This window comes from Periophthalmus magnuspinnatus, chromosome 16 (genome assembly GCF_009829125.3).
Source record: "Periophthalmus magnuspinnatus isolate fPerMag1 chromosome 16, fPerMag1.2.pri, whole genome shotgun sequence".
In the NCBI taxonomy this organism is placed as follows: domain Eukaryota; kingdom Metazoa; phylum Chordata; class Actinopteri; order Gobiiformes; family Gobiidae; genus Periophthalmus; species Periophthalmus magnuspinnatus.
Genome location: NC_047141.1, coordinates 27,697,163 through 27,718,213, shown reverse-complemented (window position 1 = coordinate 27,718,213; position 21,051 = coordinate 27,697,163). Strand labels below are relative to the sequence as shown.

At 41.1% G+C, this 21,051-nt stretch overlaps 1 protein-coding gene across 2 annotated transcripts in view; it reads right to left on the bottom strand.

Annotated features, from left to right (window-relative positions):
- Positions 1 to 10,959, bottom strand: part of kcnn3 (potassium intermediate/small conductance calcium-activated channel, subfamily N, member 3) — a 98,914-nt gene extending 87,955 nt beyond the window's left edge. For both annotated transcript variants that reach the window (XM_033981754.2, XM_055228051.1), the window contains exons 1-2: positions 10,599 to 10,959; positions 8,990 to 10,090 (exon numbers count right to left, since the gene is read on the bottom strand). In XM_033981754.2, the coding sequence (XP_033837645.1) occupies positions 8,990 to 10,090; positions 10,599 to 10,637 (1,140 nt within the window). In that variant the 5' untranslated portion in view covers positions 10,638 to 10,959. The remainder of the gene's footprint in view (positions 1 to 8,989; positions 10,091 to 10,598) is intronic.
- Between the last annotated feature and the right edge of the window lie 10,092 nt (positions 10,960 to 21,051).

The following is a 21,051-nucleotide window of genomic DNA, read 5'->3' as shown; positions in this document are numbered from 1 at the left end:
ATTGTTAATGTAAAAATAAGGTGCACTATGTAACTTTTGTGGTCAGTCTGATGCTTATTTGTCTGATTGTTTTGGCTGAAATGTTTCAAAGGATGGCATTAAACTTATCCATCTTGTATTCACTCAATTACACAAGGATTTATTGCTCAAAAATAGCTTGAAAAACATCTTCTTACTTGTAACTTGGCCTGGTGGCGCTGTCTTCTTGTCTCCATGGAGATAGCTGAGTTTAATGCCACAGACTGTATATATAAATGGACATAGCTAACCTGCTAGCCGTGGCGTACCAAATAAGGCGTGATCATGAGCGCACTTACTGGCTCCAATTCACTTTCTATTGATGTCGTAACGGGTGTGTGTAGCGGACCAAGGGATGCAGACTCGGGGCAGATTTACAGTATTTATTGTAACAATTGAACAAAGTACGAACAGCGGGTGATCCGGAGGTGAGCAGGAACACAGGAAACACAGGGACCGGGGACATGAAGGGACCACAGGACGACAGGCAGACCAGACGGGCGTGGGGCAGAGCGGGCAGGAGACATCCAGGGCCGGAGCACGACAGGAACACAGGGATGACAGGAACGCAGGCATGACAGGAACGCAGGCACGACAGGAACAAGTGAGGACGACAAACACAGCACAGACAGGGTGAGTCCAAACAGACGATCTCGCACCGAGTGTCTTCCCCCATCTCCTCTTATCCATGGCAGGTGTGGTGATTAGCCAGATGGAGAGCAGGTGTGTGCGGGAGGAGCCGAGAGCTCCGCCCAGCTCCAGGTACAGGCAGGTGAGGGAGGGGGAAGAGCACACAGGGAGGAAAACCAGGAGCGGACAGTGCGGATCATGACAATTGAAAACTTGTCCCCCTCTCTCCATACGTGCTGCTGTCAGGCTCGTCATTTTGGTCTTAAATTGTTCCGCTCTACACGATCCGGGTGTTTTTATTTCACTATTGTGTCCGTAAATCAAGATATGAACATTATTAACAGACAAATAGGACGCCTTCTGTCCCCGAGGTCGCTCCCACTCGCATTAGCAATAGGTTTGATTGACAGCGGTGTGGACAGGAAGGGGCGTTACCTTCAACAGCCTCACTTTGGATTGGCTCTTTGGTTGCTATGATACTCTCGATGAGCTTCATTTCACCGGAGCCAATGCTATGGATGACATCACACTACCTTAGTCCACTTCTTTATACAGTCTGTGTGCATAACATCTCAGATATAGCAATAAAATCACCACAGAGAGAGATGTTTCTGAAGGACACTCAACCAGAAAAGTTACTTTTAAGCACCCCACAGTGACAAAAACGGAAAGGTAAAAGGTCCTCTGCCTCTGCCTGTTTTGTAACTTATGATTATTACTGATTATTTAACGCCTGTCCTATATCAGCTCCTGGTCAGCACGTAACACCCGCCCCGCCCGCACTGCCAACTCCCATCTGTATGTCAAAGCATCAAGTGTGGCCTCCGTCGGCGTAACAAGTGAAGTGGACAACAGCTGTGTATGGACTGAGAATAGAAAACAGCATGTGATGCCTAAAACACAGGGCACAGTCAGGGGCCACAGAGCCACGTGGAACAGAGAGACACACTGCAAAATATGAATAACCAGATAATGTATTCAAAATATCCATCTGCTTTTGAGTGCTAGTTTTGAATGGTTCATGATTCTGGTGTTAAGTTTAGATTTTTGACTGGCGACCATGGAAATATCTCACTATTGTATAAGAAAATTATGCTTGAATTACATAAAAAAAACTTAAATTAAATCCTAATTATCTTAAAATGACTTACTTGTATCTTGTTTTGAGTGAATTAACTATGCAATCACACATTTTATTAAATAGGGCCTGTTTCACTGAGAAAATGTGCTCAATTCCAGATCGATACTATTTCATTTAAGCTATTTTAATTTAAGAATAATATCCAAAAAGATCAAAACTACTCAAAACAACTCAAATCTATGTCATTATTTTGAGCTCAAGTCATTTTCACACAAGCAGAAGTTTAATCTATTGATCTAACCACCGCCAGCCCCATTCTGGTCCCAAGTGTGCAGATGTTATTCTCGGATAGAAACATATGTTACATTAGAAATCCCCTGTCTGTTTGAACTCTCATCTAATAAAAACAATAATAGCAGCAAGTCATAAAATGTTCTGAGTAAAGTGCTAACTACTGTTGCCATTTTAAAAGAAGTCAAGGTCTGGGGTCTAATGGCGTAATCCTGGACCAAAAAAGACTAAAGGGAGGTCTTAAACTTAATGGTTCAGTGTTAAGTGTGTCGTGCTGGGTTTCACATGACATCACACATGCTACAGGAATTATGACGATTATGTAAGAGGAATACTGTTAAAGGCGTGCTGTGGAACTTTTCTGTTGAGGGGTTGTGCCGCTTGTTTGATTCCATGGAGATGTTATTGATTTGTCTGGAAAGTTTGCACAATATCACGTGAAACATATCGAATAGAGAGAAGCAGGTAAAGGGGAAAAAGTAGCAGTTTGTGCGGTGATTCGAAGGTTGCTGGTTCAAATCCCGCTCTCGACCTAAAACCTCATCGGTTGAGCGGTGCGATATTGTTGTGTCCTTTGGCAAGACACTTAAACAACATCACCCCCAGACCATTTACCAGGACCAAGCAGATCATGTAACAGGTCAGATCTGTGGAAGGGTGAGGACAGTAAGAATGCATGTTTATTCCGTTGATTTTTAAATGCAATATGGACGTTTGATGACACACTGTGGAACATTCTAAAGCAGTAACATCTCCATGACGACAAGTAGGTGTAAGACCAGAAAAGTTACGTACTGATGGAGCTGTAATGTGCAGTTTTTTAGCGTTGAGTAGTACGATTATGCGTCAAAACACTAATGTAAATGAGCTGTTTGTGGATTACGCTTTTTAGTATTTATTATGAAAATACACTATAATCAAACTGCCTCTTGTCCTCTATTTGAAGGTGTGATAATCAAATTCAGGAATACAAAAACAACCAATCAAGATTAGGAACACTTGAGGCTTTATATCGTTTGTATTTCAGAATAAATTTTTGTGCAAATGCATAAATTATCCGGTTACATTCTACTGCCTAATTGTTTTTAGCGAATGAGATTTTTTTTTGACATTTACAGGGTTGGAAAAATGCACCAATGCCAGAGGAGGAAGAAAAGATAAAGAGGAACTTAATTTGCAACTCGTTTTCACTGAGTTCTCGATACACGCTTTGTAGGGGGAGGTTTTGTTAGTAAAATGAACTACACGATAAGTAGATAAAGCATGAATGAGAGCTATAGTCCTGCTAGTAACAAAGTGTCTCAATGCTACACCCACAGTCACGAACTATGTTTTTCTTGGTCTATCTTTTGCCTTTATCCCAGCTAACTCACACAAGCCGCCATATTTAGGTCCATTCTTCCATCTCTATTTTTGAAAGCACAAGTGAAAGTGATTGGACAAAGCTTTTTATAGAAAGAATCCTGTTGATCCTATAGTTTAAACCTCTGCAAACATGTGAAGTTTATTGGTTCATATTTCAGTCTAACATTGTCATGAATCATAATTTTACAATTTCAAACTTGATTTCAATACTAAGGAATTGACTCCACTCTCAATATTCTTAATACCAATTCCGATAACACAAATATAATGAGAAACACACTTTTTTTTAGATAGTACGATGTAATTTTCCCCATTAAAGCACAGTACTTTTTAAATTACCATGTGGTCTATATCTGTGTATCCCTCAGTCTTCCAGGTAAGTCCCATAGTGTATCCCATGGGCGTATACTCTATGAAGTATTCTATATGGATCATTCTAAAGCTATTATGAGTTTCTAGTATCGATTAGTACCTGATTTTCGCTACTTTTGACAACCCTGTTCCAGTCTTCTATCAAATATTAATGAGCCGTTTATAAAGTGCAACATATATCACAAATCTAAACGCAATTGCATTTTCTTTCAAACTTGTGCAGCCCTATAATACAATGGCATTTACAGCTGTGGCTTAAAGTGTCTTACAAAGCCGTTAACGTGCTATCTATACACCTACATATTTCCGTTGATGAAAAGTGATCCGAGCCTATTAGATTTCTCCATAAATATAAGACATAAGTTCTAGAGTATGACGGGCAGTAATATCTCTGAAGGGTAGTATCCATTTTAAAGCGGTGCTGTATGTAGTAGTGTAAGCGTCGAACCAGATGGTTTGTGCGTGGGTGCGATTATCAATAATCAATGGAAGAAATCATTGGAGGCTTCCCCACTAGACAGGTCTAAAGAACTAATCCAAGCTGGTCATATCTTTTGCCTTCTCATCCGTCTCCACCCACTGGCCTCTTTCATCCTCGCAATTTTCTATCCATTTTTCACAACAAACCAGCGGGCTTCTTTCCACCTCAATTATCTAAGCGAGGGCCCGGACTGTCTGGTGGAACTTCGGTACTTGTAGACTTTTACCAAGAAAAACTAGATAGAAACAATGGTGTGAAGACTACATTTTGATCATAAGGAAGCGTACCGGCTGAATGAGCGCGATTAAAAGAGACGTTTTAAAAGGTATTCTTCATCAACTCTTGACAAGACGTCTTAATGAGTATCGATTTATCAATAAAGCACGGCTAGAGGCATGCACGGCGCCTCCAATTCACACCTGTCCGTCAATGTGTATTCAATGTCTCCTGACTCCAGCGAATGTATTAGCAGTAGCTTTAGAATAGGGCTGTGCAATTACAAGGATTTATTCCAGATTGAGATTCAGTCATTTGTAATCGTCAATGGGTCTTTTTAATCAAGAAGCCTACAGCCAATCATTAGTCTAAGCACGAGGTTTGGAGCAGAGCACTGGCTTTGAAGGTAGAAATTTGATCATGTAACTTTTATAAGTACCCCCCACGTGTTTGGCTCCGCAGAGATGTTATTGCTTTGTGTGGTATGTTCCAAAGTATGACATGAAACTCACAGAAACTGAAGACACTACCAGGTCACATCATTGGAGAGATGACCCTCACAGTTAGAAAAAAATATCTCCATAGAGACAAGCAGGTGGGAACCTTTCACTCTAAAGTCACCTATTGCACCTTTAAATGACTATGGTTAAAGGGTCCATATCTGTTTAACACACAAACACTGCATATTCAGGACTTCTGTCAAACTGAAAACACTCAGTTCCACCCTGTGATGTCATGTGGTGATACAGGAAGTGCTCCACAATGTTTAGAAACTCCATACACTTTTAATAGAATCATTTGGATGATTTCAGCCCTGTAATTGCCAATTTCTACTGAACTAAAGGTAAAAAGTAGCTGCTAACTTGAAAACTACTTCTTCATGACATCACAAGGTGGAACAGAGCATTTTAAGCTTTGGAGATTTAAAAAGATTAATAATAAAGGGTTACTCAAACATGTGTGAATGAAACAAAACACTACTCCAGATTTCTGATGAGGTAACAGTGTTAAAACATGACTTAAAGCTCACATGAGTCAATTTTGTGTAATTTAAAAGTCTGTATTGTTTATTTTCCAAGACAATTTTTAAACTAAGACAAAATAGATTCATATAAGAAAAAAATAATCATGATACAATGTTGTTCTATCTCCCAGCTCTTCTTCAGAACCTAAATCTTTCCCTCTTCTAAACAGTCTTTTCTGTCTGGCCTGATAACGCTTGTTCTTTTGCGATCACACTCCCCCACTCACACGCCCACTGCAGGAGCACAGGAGTGAGGAAGCACGGGGACATCAGCGAAACACATGCGGGACACTTCACACTTGTCCTGATTGGCCCTGGTTTGATCCCGGTTTAATCCTGATAGACCTGGTTTGGTCCTGTTCCAGATCTGGTTTAGGCAGGGCTGAATTAGAGAATTAAAAAGGCGATGTACCACAGTGTCATAACAAAACATCCTCTCATTCTGCATAAAAACTGCTAACCTTGTAGTTTAGATCTGTACAAACATGTTCTGAAATGTGATTCTGCTTGTATTAGTTTGTCAGTTCATATTTCACTCTATTTGTGAATTATTCTGTACGTGTTTAAAATGTGAACTTTGAAAATTAAGTCATTTTTTAAATTAATATATTCTCTTTTTTGTCTGGCTGTCACATTACATCCAGAGGGTTTGCCTTGATAAAACTGGTCACATACTAGCCCCAGTGTTAGTTTATTATTTGACAATGTGACTGAAAGAAAATTAGGTCTAGTCCAGGTTTAGTTCTAGTTTAGTCCCAATTTTTCTGTGCTGTGTGCCAAGTGTGAACGCAGGCAGCTCCAGAGATAAAGACAAACTGGAGACAATTCATTAAAAATTGTGCTTCTAAAACCAAGAATGAGTATGCACTACAAAAAGCAGGGAGGCAACGCTTTTTGACTAATAGGCTACCTGTTACTCTCCCACACTGTAGATCCATGGCACATGATTAGTGATGCGTACACAACGTACATAAGTGGAAGTAATGTTTCCAACCTATTAGCTAAAGAAAGGCAACCCCATGTTATGTGTCTGAGGAGATACGGAGCCGAACCATAGACACTTATAATTATCCACATAGATGAAGTGAAAGGGTTGCACAATATATTGCAATAGTGGCTAATGCAATAATCACTATGGCAAGAAAATACAACAACACAAAGTTCTTCATCTGATAGAAAGCTACTGTTTTTTCTCTCCCTCTCACTCTCTCCGCTCCCTCTCTCTCCTCTCTCTCTCCCCTCTCTCCTTTCTCTCTCTCTTCTTCCTTTCTTCCTCTCTCTCTTCTCCCTCTCTCCCCCCCTCTCTCTCCCTGTCTCTCTCCTCTCCCCCCCTTTCCGTCTCTCTCTCCTCTAACCCCTCTCTCCTCTCTCTCTTCCCTTTCTCTCTCTTCTCTCCTCTCTCTCTCTCCCCTCTCTTCTCTCCTCTCTCTCTCCCCCCTCTCTTCTCTCCTCTCTCTCTCCCCCCTCTCCTCTCCCTCTCTCTTCTCTCCTCTCTCTTTGCTTTCTCTCCCCCCCTCCCCCCCTCTATCCTCTCTCCCCTCCCTCTCTCTCCCCTCTCTATTTCTCCTCTCACCTCCCTCTCTGTCCCCTCTCTCTCTCCCCTCTCTCTCGCCACCTCTCTCTCCTCTCCCCCCTCTCTCTCCTCTCTCCCCTCTCTCTCCTCTCGCCCCCCCCCTCCTCTCTCTCGCCCCTCTCTCTCCCCTCTCTCGCCCTTCTCTCCCCCTTCTCTCCTCTCTCCCCTCTCTCCTCTCTCTCTCTCCGCCCTCTCCTCTCTAAAACATACAAAAACATAAAAACAGGTGCAAAAGCCATAAAATACAGAACTGGATGATGGTGTGATTAGTTATGTGGTCTAGGATGTATATCAGAACATATTTGTAAAACTGAATGAGTATTTCCCCATAAACACATTTCTAGTTCAGTTTTTGCAGTGGATGTTCTATTAGCAGAATAATTACAGCCCTTTGAGATTTGATCTTGGCGACCACTCAAACTGCAATGTTGATTCAATTGCGATTAATTGTCCAGCCATGCTTCAGCACACATTTAACACGCTTACCACATCTTACTCTGACCTTTCCCTAATTAAAAGCTAATTAAATCCATCACCCAAAGTCCACAACTCAAAAACTGCGGTTTCAATTTGTTGCCCTTGAGTTACCACAAGTGAATTTTAAGACCCCATAAATATGTAAATACAAACACATACATACAGCAAAAATAAACAGACAGATACAGCCAGAGGACGATATAGCTTATTACACTCCCCATTACACAGACAAATGAGATCCTGGCCTCCTACTGATAATCTGGGCCCCCTGTCCTCTGCATCATTGCATTACATCACCCAGAAGCAGAAACTGACATGGCTGGTCACATACAAGACACAACCCTCCAAATGTAGCCTGCTGTTGTATTGAACGCTCCCACCAGTTTAATATGGTGACGCGATCGTGAATGTGCTATTATCTTGTCAAAGAGAGACACTGTTCAACTTACAATTTTCAATAATTACAGAAAACACGCTGCTATGGTAACATGCTTCAACTATAGAAAACACGGTACGTAATGGGAAGAGACATGGGCGACGTTTGGACCAGATAACATCAAAGTTAAGTATACAAAACAACAACTTCGAGTGTATCTTCTATATGTTATTGTTGAAAATCTGCAAAAATAGGCTAATCTTTTACAATCTATTCACTATAATTAGTTCAATACTTCAACATTAACCAAGATATATGCAGCAATGTAGACCATTACTGTTGAATTGCAAATATATCATCTGATTTGCTATTGTGGAGAAAAAAAATGTAAATATATTGAGATAATAAGTCTGTCAATATCCGCCAACCATAAATTAGAATAGTTTTTCATAACAGCAAAACAATAAAGTGTAACTCGTAGCCTTGTCTCAGATAGATGTGTGAAAGGAACTGAAGCTAAACTTATAAATACAACAATTCTTAGCTCTTTAGCATCGCAGCTCACTCATATGTTGAACACAAATATCCAACTGTGTGTTAAAATGCTAACTGACAACTCCAAATCATTGTCACAGATTTATGTACCAACCCCTGCAGGGACTAACCAAGAATGACTGTACATAAGTAAGATTGTATGCAAAGATATGCTATTTAACACCTCTGCTAAATGATAAATACACTAATGTTTACCAGGCCTTATTTTGACATAGCTGCGTAAAAGAAAGTTACGGTTAAATTTAATCAAAGAGGCAGCGGCAGCCATTTACACAGCACAGCCATTTACACAAAGTAAATTAAAACAGTTAGGGTAAGGCGGCAGCAGAAGGGTTTTTCATTACAAACTTGTAGTGTGGAAACTTAAGTGTTTACTCCAAACACTGAGAGTGCCATTAACTGTCTTCACTACAATGTAAGACTGATAAGACTAAAGGCAGTGTTTTTCCACCAGAGTGAAAGCCTAATTAGTGCAAAGGTGAGTTGTCTGTCCAATGCACCTCTAATTTCCCTCAGCCCCGCCTCCTTACCTTTGTGTACACGCCCCACGACAGCTCCGTCTCGATCACCATGACGACGATGCCAAACATCCCGAAGATAAGGGCATAGTCACTGAGCCTCTTCCTCTTCTCAAACAATGCTCTGCGGTGACCCAGTTTGTAGCCAATGTTTTGGTTTTTGCGTTTTGAAGCCTTGGAGGTGCTACCCCTGGCCCCGGTGCCCACGGTCCCCATGCCCCCCTGCCGGCTGCTCCGTCCCGACTGGGCGCGTCTGCTCTCCACCAGCGCGTGGTTCTGGTGGTAAATGGACATCTGATTGGATGACGAATCAGTGATCTCATAGCCGGCTCTGAGGTATGGCGAGTCTTCCTTGGATGAAATCACAATCTCTGGTGGGCTCTGGAGAGGGGGCTGATGGGTAGTGGACTGTCCCACAGAGGAGGAGTGAGGGGTGTCCCTCTGTCTGTCCTGGGCCGCAGCTCCTGCCACAGCAGAAACCCCACCCTCTTTTGTCTCGCTGCTGCTGTCCGACTCTATCAGGTTCCTGCGGGAAGCACTAAGTCGGCTCAGCGGCTTCATAACTCCCCCCGTGTACTTACATGAGCTCATGGCGATTTCGGTGAAGGGGTTACTGTCTCTGCGGTGCACCAAGGGACTGGCCTGCCTGTGTTTGGAGCCCCTCTCTCTGTCCCTCTCTCTTTCCCTGTCCCTCTCTCGCTCCATGGAGGGCGAGTGGGATGAGTAGAACAGGGCGTTGTACACAGGTGAGTTGTCCCCACTCAGGCTGTGCTGTGAGCCCAGGCAGGATGATAGTGGGGTACTAGTGGGGTGCAGTGCATTTGGGATGGGCGGGGGCAGAGGCTGAGCGCCAGAGGAGGACAGAGGGAGCTTGGGAAGAGATGTAGGGGGTAAACTGGGTGTGACAGGTGACGGGGATGGGGTGCTGCCATTCAGGCGGTCCAGACTTGACCCCCCCATGTGGTTGGAGTGGTTTGATCCTGGCTGGTTGCCGGCGCTGGCAGGATGGGGTAAACTGCCCAGGGGGAGGAGGAAGCGCTGGTCCTCATCTTCACTGCCTCCCAACAGGGCCAGGCTGAGCGAGGGGGGAGGCTCCATGGTTCTCTCACCTGTCTGTACAACAAGAACCACAGAATCAGAGTGCGCGAAGGATACAGAGATAATAGAAAATGATACACAAAACATAAAGCGGATAAGGCAACCGACAGAGATAACACAAATGACATGACCTGAACAGAGGCTATCTACATAATGAGAGCTCATAAAGGTAGAATATGTTTCCTTTGAGTCACATCTGACTTCACTGGGATGACAGTGCTACAATGAGTACACTGCCCTTGCACTGTCTTTTACATCCTACTCTGCTCCCAGACATCTATGCCATAAAATGTCATCTGTGTTACAATGTTGTTAGCTGGGGGCTGGTGCAAATCCTCTGGCATTACAGCATGAAAATAAGATCAGGCACACAGCACTGGCAAAAATAATAATTCCCACCACACACTTCAGGGAGTAGGGGCTGCACAGTTAACTTATCAAAATATATTTCATCCAGAAACATAACCTACTTCCAGTGTGATTTGACACAGTCGCACCCTGTATAACCAAACACACTTCATACCTCGTTTCGCCCAGTCCCGGTCCCCAGGTTACTTGTCATCAGTCAACGGCAGCTGGAAAAAACAGGACTTTTTCTTTTTCGTGTTGACATCTTCCCGTCTGTGGTTCCTATCGCGCAGATCCTCCACAGGTTTTCCTCCTCGGCGCTGCTGCCTTGGATGTGCGAGGCGCTCCCACTCTCCGTAACGCGCAATCTGTGTAATTCTCTCCCAAACGGGGATCAATCGACCGTGCCCATTTCGATCCGCTCTGTGACGATCTACATATCTATAATACAGAGAAATAATCCATGATGACTGGATTAAATCGACCAACCTGTGGAGGGATGGAATAAATTTGTGGCAACATAAAGCAGCAATAGAAAAAAAAAAAAAAAAAACGTAGGAAAAAGGCGAGGATGGAAAACAGCAAATACAAAGCAAATATGTCTATGGTTTAGTATGTGTCTCCACCGACTTCCAGTCAATCTAAAGCAGCTCACTGTCTCTCCAAATCCGTCTCTCACTCTCTCCTCCAACTTCTCTGCCTCTTTCTCCGCCTCCGCGCTCTCATTGGACGCTCCAGCAGCACCAGCGAAACGCGCGTGAAACAGGTGGAGACGCTAAAACGATGCCCCACTCAACAAATATCATATTAAAACCGGGTAAGATGATTTAAAGATAATTTCAGATATCTATGTGTACTGTTTAGGAGTCTAATAATGCGTTTGTTTGCTTATTGTAGCTACGCGAGGTCTGCGTAAACGTCAGAACAACACGGTAAGTTCACCTTTTACGCGCGTTACAGATGTGTTTTTATGTGAATCTAATCTCCAGGTGGACTTAAACTCAACATGTGTCTCTTCTTGTGATGAACAGGATGAGATAATAAGATTTGTGACAGAGTTTTAGCGCCAAACCTGCGGCATATGGTGAAGAGGTGGAAGTGCCAAGACACGCGGCGCTTGCGGGAACAGGAAGTAAGTGGGGATATTTTGGAAGGCGCACAAGAGTCCCCACCTGAGTCAAGTGATTTTCTAAATAGGCCCCTGTTGTCTTATTTAGGCCTGACATTTTGTTGTTAGTAACCTTTTAATTGTTATTCCTTTCTTGATTTTTTTTTTTTTTTTTTTTTTTTTTTTTTTTGTGCGTTTATCATTAGAATTTACTGATTTCAGCCATTAATCACAATTTGGGAAAGTTTAGGCAGCCAAAATTCACAATCTAGAACTATGCTTTTGTGGTATGGTGCAGCAAAACAATTAATAATCATAAATAACAAAATAATACTATAATTTTTGAATAATTGGACAGAAAAACAGTGCAAAACCAGCTGTCAAATAGTAAATAGTGTGAGAGGTGAGTTATTTAAAGTGACTGGAGTTATTAGACCTGTCGCTTTGTAATGTTAAGGGAAATTACTTTGTATAACATGGCCTAATATGTGGTCCTTTATTACAATTCTCAGCAAAATTACTGGGTATATTGAGATTACCATAAATGTCCTACTGTCTGCAGTGAAAGTCGTGACAAAGTAAAGGTTTAAGTAATTAACTCTTGATTAAAATGAAATACCTATTTTTGAATCGACCTTTTGAAGACTTAATAATTTCAAATGAATGTGGCCATTACCTTTTAATCTCACGTAATTGCACTGTTCTAGCTGCCTCCTTGGTTTATGTACTTGTCGTCTCTCCGTCAGTGTGCGCTACGTGCCGTCTTTAATCAGATAATCTCGGACACTATAAATCGAGTGTGAGTGGATTAGGATGTTTCCTTATGACAGGTCAAACTAGCCAGGGATTATGCAACCTGACAGACATCAATAAACCAAATCGTATCATGTACGGGACAGCGGCTGGGGCTTACTCGTCATCAGTCAGGTGTTTATAAGCCTCAGTGTCCCACCAGGATAAATGGTTATTGCATGCAGTTATTCCACTCTCTAAAATATAACTATACGTCGATGAACTTTGAATGAGGTCATAAATACTAATACATATTTTCACAGGCAAAGGAGAGAGAGAGAGAAAGAGAGGAAGGGGACAGGCTCTTCTGAGAAACTCGCTCCAAAAACTGTTCCAGGAAAGGTCAAAGGTCAGGTACCACTACAAATCACAGTAGAAAACAGTCAAATTATTTACTGGCGTTTCTATGGTCTATCGCCCCTTGTTGATACAGTTATATTTATAAAGAATAATATAATCTCCGAACTACACAAACTCAAAGTATCATTGTTTTCCGTTCAGTCAATTTAATGTCGCTGGTTGTGATTGGAAGGGCATCTGTCTTAATATATATCAAATCACCGCTTTGCTTTGACAGCCCCTGACAAAAAGATAAATAACAAATAATTACAATCTCAGCACAAACATATTCAAATATTAAATGCTTCAGATTGACTGTGTTAATCCAGTCCCAAGGGATTATAATCTTGTACACTCATTTTGCAGATCATTTATATGGGATAATTGGGAAGGGCATCTGTTTTAAAATAGATATAAATCACACACATTAACTGTTAAGATGAAGGCAACAAGTTATTTTTCATTGCAAATATGTGATGTCATTTTATCAAGCGCTATGAGATGTTTACTAAAGTCCCAAAAGCAATTATAATAATAATTTAAATACATTTCACAATACACTAATTAACATAATATTTCATAGCTGATATTATAATGTTACATGCACATAAATATATACATGTAAATACAATTAAAATGTGTTTTTTTATATAACTTTAATTAAAAGAAGTGGTTGCATCAGTTATTAGTATGGTATTACACTTTTTAGCAGTCTTTTGGGGTCAGATTCCTGGTAATTAAAGAAGACCTATTGTGCTTGTGTCTGCTGTATAGTTATAATCTATGGCGTGGATTAATATGTTATGATTTGCACATTTTAAATCGCAATATTCATCTAAAACGACTTAATAAAAGAAACAAGTCTGCATCATCACAACAAAGAGCCGTGTAGCTGTCGGTATCGCCCATGGATAGCTGCGGATCATGTTAGCAAGTAGTGGATTTTTTTTCATTTGTACCAAAGTTACTATGCGATGCTTCTGAATCCTACGTGTATCATCGATTAAGAAAATAAAACTGAAGGACGAAGTCAGTACAGAGCAGTGGCTGTATGCCGGTAGCGGTGAAAAACAGGGATTGATCGGCGATTAAAGATTGATCAAACATGCGCAAATCAGTCCAAGAACGACTCCGAGAGGGTAAATGAGAAGGGGAAACAACAGCAACAACTCTGAAAAGTCGATTTTGCATAATAGGTCTGCTTTAAAAAATAAATTCTACATCAAGAGATTGTTCTCCACAGGGAAGAGACATAGAGGAGTTTCTAATGTGCAAGAATTTGTCCAGTCCCTTTCAAATATCATCATAATAATCTGTATTTTGACTACGAGAATACAATATGTTTATTTTCCATACTATTCCTTTGAGATTTTTAGATGCACATGTATGTATGTCATTTTCCTGTGGCTATGCACCCCCCACTGCTTTTCCAAGGAAGATATAACAAGAGCAGCAGGAACGAATTTGACAAACACTATATAACAGAATGAAGTATGGCAAATGGAAAAAGGGGCCTAGAGGGATGGTCCAGTGTATATTTATCACAAGCTTTAATATTGCCGTCAGGAGGTGAAGGGGCAGAGAAGAAAGATGGAGGAACCAAAGCAGAGGACGGACTGCAGAAGAATGAAAGACTTGTTGAAAGGAGAGATTGGTCCGAACACGGTGATGACCCGAGTGGTGCAAAATGTGAAAGATAAGTGGACAATTGCATTCAAGCTGCAATCACATGTACTTCAATTGATGTGTCTTTGTCGATCTACTTCAATCTCAGCGTCTCATAAAAATACTGACGTTTTCCAAAAGGTCAGAATCCAATGGAGTGAACTAAGGCTGCAAAAGTAATGACAGTTTGAATGGTTGTAATGAACAAAGAGCGATTATTTAAGTCACGTGATTAGAGCAGAAACTAACGATCATTGTAGTAGTTGAGAAGTCGGCCATTGTTTTCCCATAGATTTCATTCATTAGCGCAGAAACTAAGGATTATTTTAGTAGTTAGCCATTTTTATTTTGTATTTTTGATTTGTCAAAGCTATTATTTATATTGAACTTTGGAGATTTTTCTTAGGATTTAACCAATTCAAGCTTAAAATATGCTAACTGAAGGTTTTTTTGATGTAGAAAATATTTAAACTTCCTAACTGTCTCATTTTAATTAGATAACAGCACTTGTTTTGTGATAAAAAAAAATAAAAAAAACTGTTTTCCTGGCAAAAAGTATGTGCAAGTCACAGCTAGAGTCTGTTTTGCTCCAGATAACGATTAACCATTATAAAAAATAGTCCAATAAGTGGTTGCAGCCCTACAATTTCCTCTGCAAACCACAAAATATCCTGTCTTATTCTGTATAAAACCTGCTAACCCTGTAGACCTCCATAAATGTGTTCTGAAATGCACAGGATTTTTTTGGTGTTAGTTTCGCAGTTCATATTTCAGCCTTCTCTCAAATTTAATGCCCCTGGATACAATTAAAATGAGCACAATGAACATAATCATCCCATTAAAACTTAAATTGCAAATGTAATCTCAGTGCTTGTGAGAAAAATTGCAATTCGATAGTTCCCCAAATCATTCAGCTCAGCGTGAACAACAGTCTATTGACGAGAGACTGCCATGTCCCGGGTGGGAATACAGACGGGTGCTGGAAATTTGAGATTGTAGGCAAACCTTATAAGTAAAAGGAAACGAGGATTGATTTGATGGGGACAAAAAGGACAAAAGCTTTCTCTCCACTGTGACAGACAGCTAAGCACACATAAACACATTGACAAAAGTGCATTTATTGATTTGATTGTGTTCCCAGACTCCTTTTGTTAAACACATCGCCGGCGTAATTGAAGGTTCTTATAATGATTTATGCTTATACCTTCAGTGCAAAATATGTGTCTTCAGCTATTATGATAAGCCAAAGAAAATTTAAAATGTATTTGATATTTGTCACTAGTACTTTTTGTAATTTGTCCTAATCTTATCTTAAACTATTATGTATTCTGGATAAATACATTCATTATTTTACAAAAGGGAAAAGTTCATTTGTGAACTTTTATAATTAATATACAGTGTTTCACATAAATTTCATTCTGACTACAGTGGCACAAAGTGTATTTATATGAATATTTTTTCTCATACAGTTTGTAGAGTACAGTATTAAAGAACCTGTATTTTTTTTTCTGCATTTTAGCCTCACTACAGATATATTCTACCGTATCTCCATCCATCCATCCATTTTCTTCCGCTTATCCGGGGCCGGGTCGCGGGGGCAGCAGTCTAAGCAGGGACTCCCAGCCTTCCCTCACCCCAGACACGTCCTCCAGCTCCTCCGGTGGGACCCCAAGGCGTTCCCAGGCCAGCCGAGAGACATAGTCCCTCCAGCGTGTCCTGGGTCTTCCCCAGGGTCTCCTCCTGGTGGGACATGCTCAGAACACCTCCCTAGGTACCGCATTTCTTGAGGTCAAAATAAGTTCTCTGTGCACTGTCTGCATCTAATTAGAAAGTATTTTACTGTACGTTAATCAGGAAATGTGTGGTTAGTATGCTAGCTGTTGTTACATTACACAGTGATGCTAAAATTCTGCCCAATTTTATACCTATTAAACAGTCCTTTTGAACAGTTTACTTTACTTTTTATGCGTCTTTTAGATAAAGGGTGGCCACCATATACCTGTACGCTCTTTTAATAGCAAACGAGGGATAAGAGGTGAAAATAAATCCATACTGGACCATATACTGGTAGTTGAAAGTACTCCAGAAACATTAAACTGAACTTAAAGGGTCCTTGAAGACATTACGCAGGCAGCTGTCTTGTTAACTTTGAAAAATGGTCCAAACATCTAAATATGCCACTGGCTGCAGGCTGCTGGGCTGGCATTTGAGATTCAATTATAGACTCTCAGATAAAAGTGCATCTCCGGCTCTCTGCTCTGAACCCTGGCCTTAGCACACGGGCAGCTGGACTGACGAGGGATGGTTTTAATGGGGTCACAAATGAACTGGATACTCAAGATACTAGATACAAAAATATATAGAAAATAAGGTTGCCACTGGATAGAGCAGCCACAGCACAAATCTGATACTACTTTCCAAAGTCTTTATGGGTTTGATTTAGTTGGTCAATCACATGTAACTGTTGCTCATTTGGTTAAGTGTCTGTCATCTGATTTGAAGTTGGACGTTTGAATCCCGCTCTTGACATAAACATCATCGGTTGAGCGGTCAAATCCACCGACCCACAGGTTGCCAGTGCGATTCCAGCTCCCACAAATGAATAAGGTCATTGTGTCCTTCAGCAAGACGTATAACCCACCTTGTCCCCAGTGTATGAATTATAAATGGGTGAGTGATTTCTTGATGTAGGCCAGGTAGGGATTTTCTGTCCTTTCTGTGTGTAGTTCACATGTTTCTCCCCAGAGTTTCTGCTGTGCACTCATGTACTGTATCTTCTGTCAAGACAACACGCACAAAAGCCAAAATCCTGAACCAAGCCTAGCTCAAAATCAGGAGACAGACGCCCAGGTAGTTGGACACGGCTCCTTACAGGTTGCCCAGTTTTATTGAAGGGTTAAACCAGGTCTATAACAGGACTATTCCGGGTCTAATCTAGGGCTAAATCAGGTCTATAACAGGACTATTCCAGGTCTAATCTAGCGCTAAATCAGGTCTATAACAGGACTATTCCAGGTCTAATGTGGGGCTAAATCGGGTCTATAACAGGACTATTCCAGGTCTAATCTAGGGCTAAATCAGGTCTATAACAGGACTATTCCAGGTCTAATGTGGGGCTAAACCAGGTCTATAACAGGACTATTCCAGGTCTAATCTAGGGCTAAACAAAGTCTATAACAGGACTATTCCAGGTCTAATGTGGAGCTAAACCAGGTCTATAACAGGACTATTCCAGGTCTAATCTAGGGCTAAACAAAGTCTATAACAGGACCATTCCAGGTCTAATGTGGAGCTAAACCAGGTCTATAACAGGACTATTCCAGGTCTAATGTGGAGCTAAACCAGGTCTATAACAGGACTATTCCAGGTCTAATCTAGGTCTAAACCAGGTCTATAACAGGACTATTCCAGGTCTAATCTAGGTCTAAACCAGGTCTATAACAGGACTATTCCAGGTCTAATCTAGGGCTAAACCAGGTCTATAACAGGACTATTCCAGGTCTAATCTAGGGCTAAACAAAGTCTATAACAGGACTATTCCAGGTCTAATCTAGGGCTAAATCAGGTCTATAACAGGACTATTCCAGGTCTAATGTGGAGCTAAACCAGGTCTATAACAGGACTATTCCAGGTCTAATGTGGAGCTAAACCAGGTCTATAACAGGACCATTCCAGGTCTAATGTGGAGCTAAACCAGGTCTATAACAGGACTATTCCAGGTCTAATGTGGAGCTAAACCAGGTCTATAACAGGACTATTCCAGGTCTAATCTAGGGCTAAACCAGGTCTATAACAGGACTATTCCAGGTCTAATCTAGGTCTAAACCAGGTCTATAACAGGACTATTCCAGGTCTAATCTAGGGCTAAACCAGGTCTATAACAGGACTATTCCAGGTCTAATCTAGGGCTAAATCAGGTCTATAACAGGACTATTCCAGGTCTAATGTGGGGCTAAACAAAGTCTATAACAGGACTATTCCAGGTCTAATGTGGAGCTAAACCAGGTCTATAACAGGACTATTCCAGGTCTAATCTAGGGCTAAACCAGGTCTATAACAGGACTATTCCAGGTCTAATCTAGGTCTAAACCAGGTCTATAACAGGACTATTCCGGGTCTAATCTAGGGCTAAATCAGGTCTATAACAGGACTATTCCGGGTCTAATCTAGGGCTAAATCAGGTCTATAACAGGATTTATAGGCTGCCCAGTTTTATTGAAGAATGGGTCAAATGCAGATATGTATATTTCTATAGGAACAAGAAAGTATATCTTAACATAACTGTCCAAAATGCTTTTAAATTGGTTGCTTTAACAAAAATGTCTCCAAAGCCAGACCTGTTGGAGCAGAGATACGTGAGCAGCACCAGAGCTGTGATGTATAAGTGCTCTTCTTAATAGAGCCAGAGAAGCTTCACTCTATCCTCAGTATATCAGACAAGCCTCTATCCCTGCTCCATTGTGTTCTAATGGCTGCGATTGCATTAGGGGGCTGAAGTTATGAGTGCAGCTTACCCACAGGCAGGCAGGGCTATGCAGATGGATGCCTGCGTTGTCGGAGAGCCTAATCAAATACCAGAGCGCAGGGGGCAGAAGGATCCGATCAGGAGCGGGGGGTAAATGGAACGGACTCTGAGAGCTGCGGTTAGTTCGGACAATCTGCTGTTTAAGTGGAGACAGGCAAATGGAGAACTGCTTACAACAGCATAATGTGTCCTGTTCAGATGGGCAGGAATATGGATACTCATACAATGTAATACACCTTCGCACATTTTACATTTAAATTATACATCATTTAAATTCTCAAGCTTAAGTTGATTTACCTCGGTGATAATTTGAGTTGTAAGATTAGCATTTTAAGTATTTCCAGTATTAGCGTCACTGTAGCACTAGAGAAAGGTGATTGTATTAAGAGGTTAACATGAGCAAAGCAGCAAAATACACTCTTTTTATTTATACTCTTGGGTAAACGTTTGCAGTTTATTCTTAACTTACTTAACAGTGTGTAACTTTTCTGGTGGAGGGACTGCTGCCTACACAGAGAACAATAGATCTCAAACTTTTTACTCCAAGTACCACCAAAGAAAAGATCTGGCTTTACGAGTACGACCAGATTTAAATCAACTACAGTCTAAAACAGGACTATTCCAGGTCTAATCTAGGGCTAAACCTGGTCTATAACAGGACTATTCTAGGGCTAATCTAGGTCTAAACCAGGTCTATAACAGGACTATTCCAGGTCTAATGTGGGGCTAAACCAGGTCTATAACAGGACTATTCCAGGTCTAATGTGGGGCTAAACCAGGTCTATAACAGGACTATTCCAGGTCTAATCAAGGGATAAACCAGGTCTATAACAGGACTATTCCAGGTCTAATGTGGGGCTAAACCAGGTCTATAACAGGACTATTCCAGGTCTAGAACAGGATTATTTCAGGTCTAATCTAGGTCTAAACCTGGTCTTTAACAGGACTATCCCAGGTCTAATCTAGGACAAATCAGGTCTATAACAGGACTATTCCAGGTCTAATGTGGGGCTAAACCAGGTCTGAAAGTGGACTACATCATTTAAATTTTAGTTCTAGAGAAATATATTATCCAAAAGAGTACAAAAAGTGGATAAAATGAACTCTAAATCATGCAACCCCACAAACTGAAGAGCTGTCCTGCACCACCTGAAGGAGCTCACATGTACCACAGTTTGAGAAACACTGGCATAGAATGTTGCACAATAACAGGTTGCATAGTGAACCTTAACCTTATTAAAATAATTTGTACTTTACTTTGTTATATTTGCTCAAAGTAGGTCTACAATCTAGATCAACTCAAGATCTCACTTAGAAATTTGATACTCACAAGAACTCAAGTTTGTTATTGTCGGTGATACTTATAAATCCTTTAAAATAGAGAAGCCAAATTACTAATGATGATGTCTATTCCATTATCCATTCCCATAATGCATTTCAATGCCTTACAGTCAGTAGCAACTCAACTCAAGTCCATTTGGCATTTTACCCAATCCCAAAATGTGCAAACACTCTCTTGCATCTTACTATGATTGACGTCATTTGATTTAACTGACTTTATTACCAGTATTGGAAAGTGATGTGGGCCCCAACCGCAAATGTACCGCGTCAGCTAAGAGGATGTGGAGACGCTCTTCCTCTGTCAACTTGTCTGTGTTATAAAGAGCTCCAGTCAGCAGCCCTGTGGTGCCCTGCCAACACTAACAGGTCCTGGAGCCTTAAGATACAGACTCTGTGGACTATACGGGATGTTTACTTAGGTTTTAACATGAGAAAGAACAAGGTGCTCTGATCAGCTGCTGCCTTGACTGGTTCATATGCATCAAAAATGTTTGGAAAAGAAAAAAGTAATACAATTTTTTGACAGTATTTGCTATTTAAGTTTTCAAAATCAGGATTCAGTTTGTTAAACGCATCCAGGAGCAATGGGAAAGTGTGTGAAATGTGAACAGCTCTAAAGGCGCACTGTGTAACCTTTCTGCAAGAGGGTCTGTCACCTTTTTTCTCCATGGAGACAAACAGCAACTAGCAACTAAACTCAAGTTACATGCAAAATCGGGGGTGAGGCAAGACCATTTAAAGTAGACAGATAACTTAAAGTGTCATTCTGTGGAACATTTCAGACAAGTCTATAACAGGATTATTCAAGATCTAATCTAGGACTAAACCAGGTCTATAACAGGACTATTCCAGATCTAA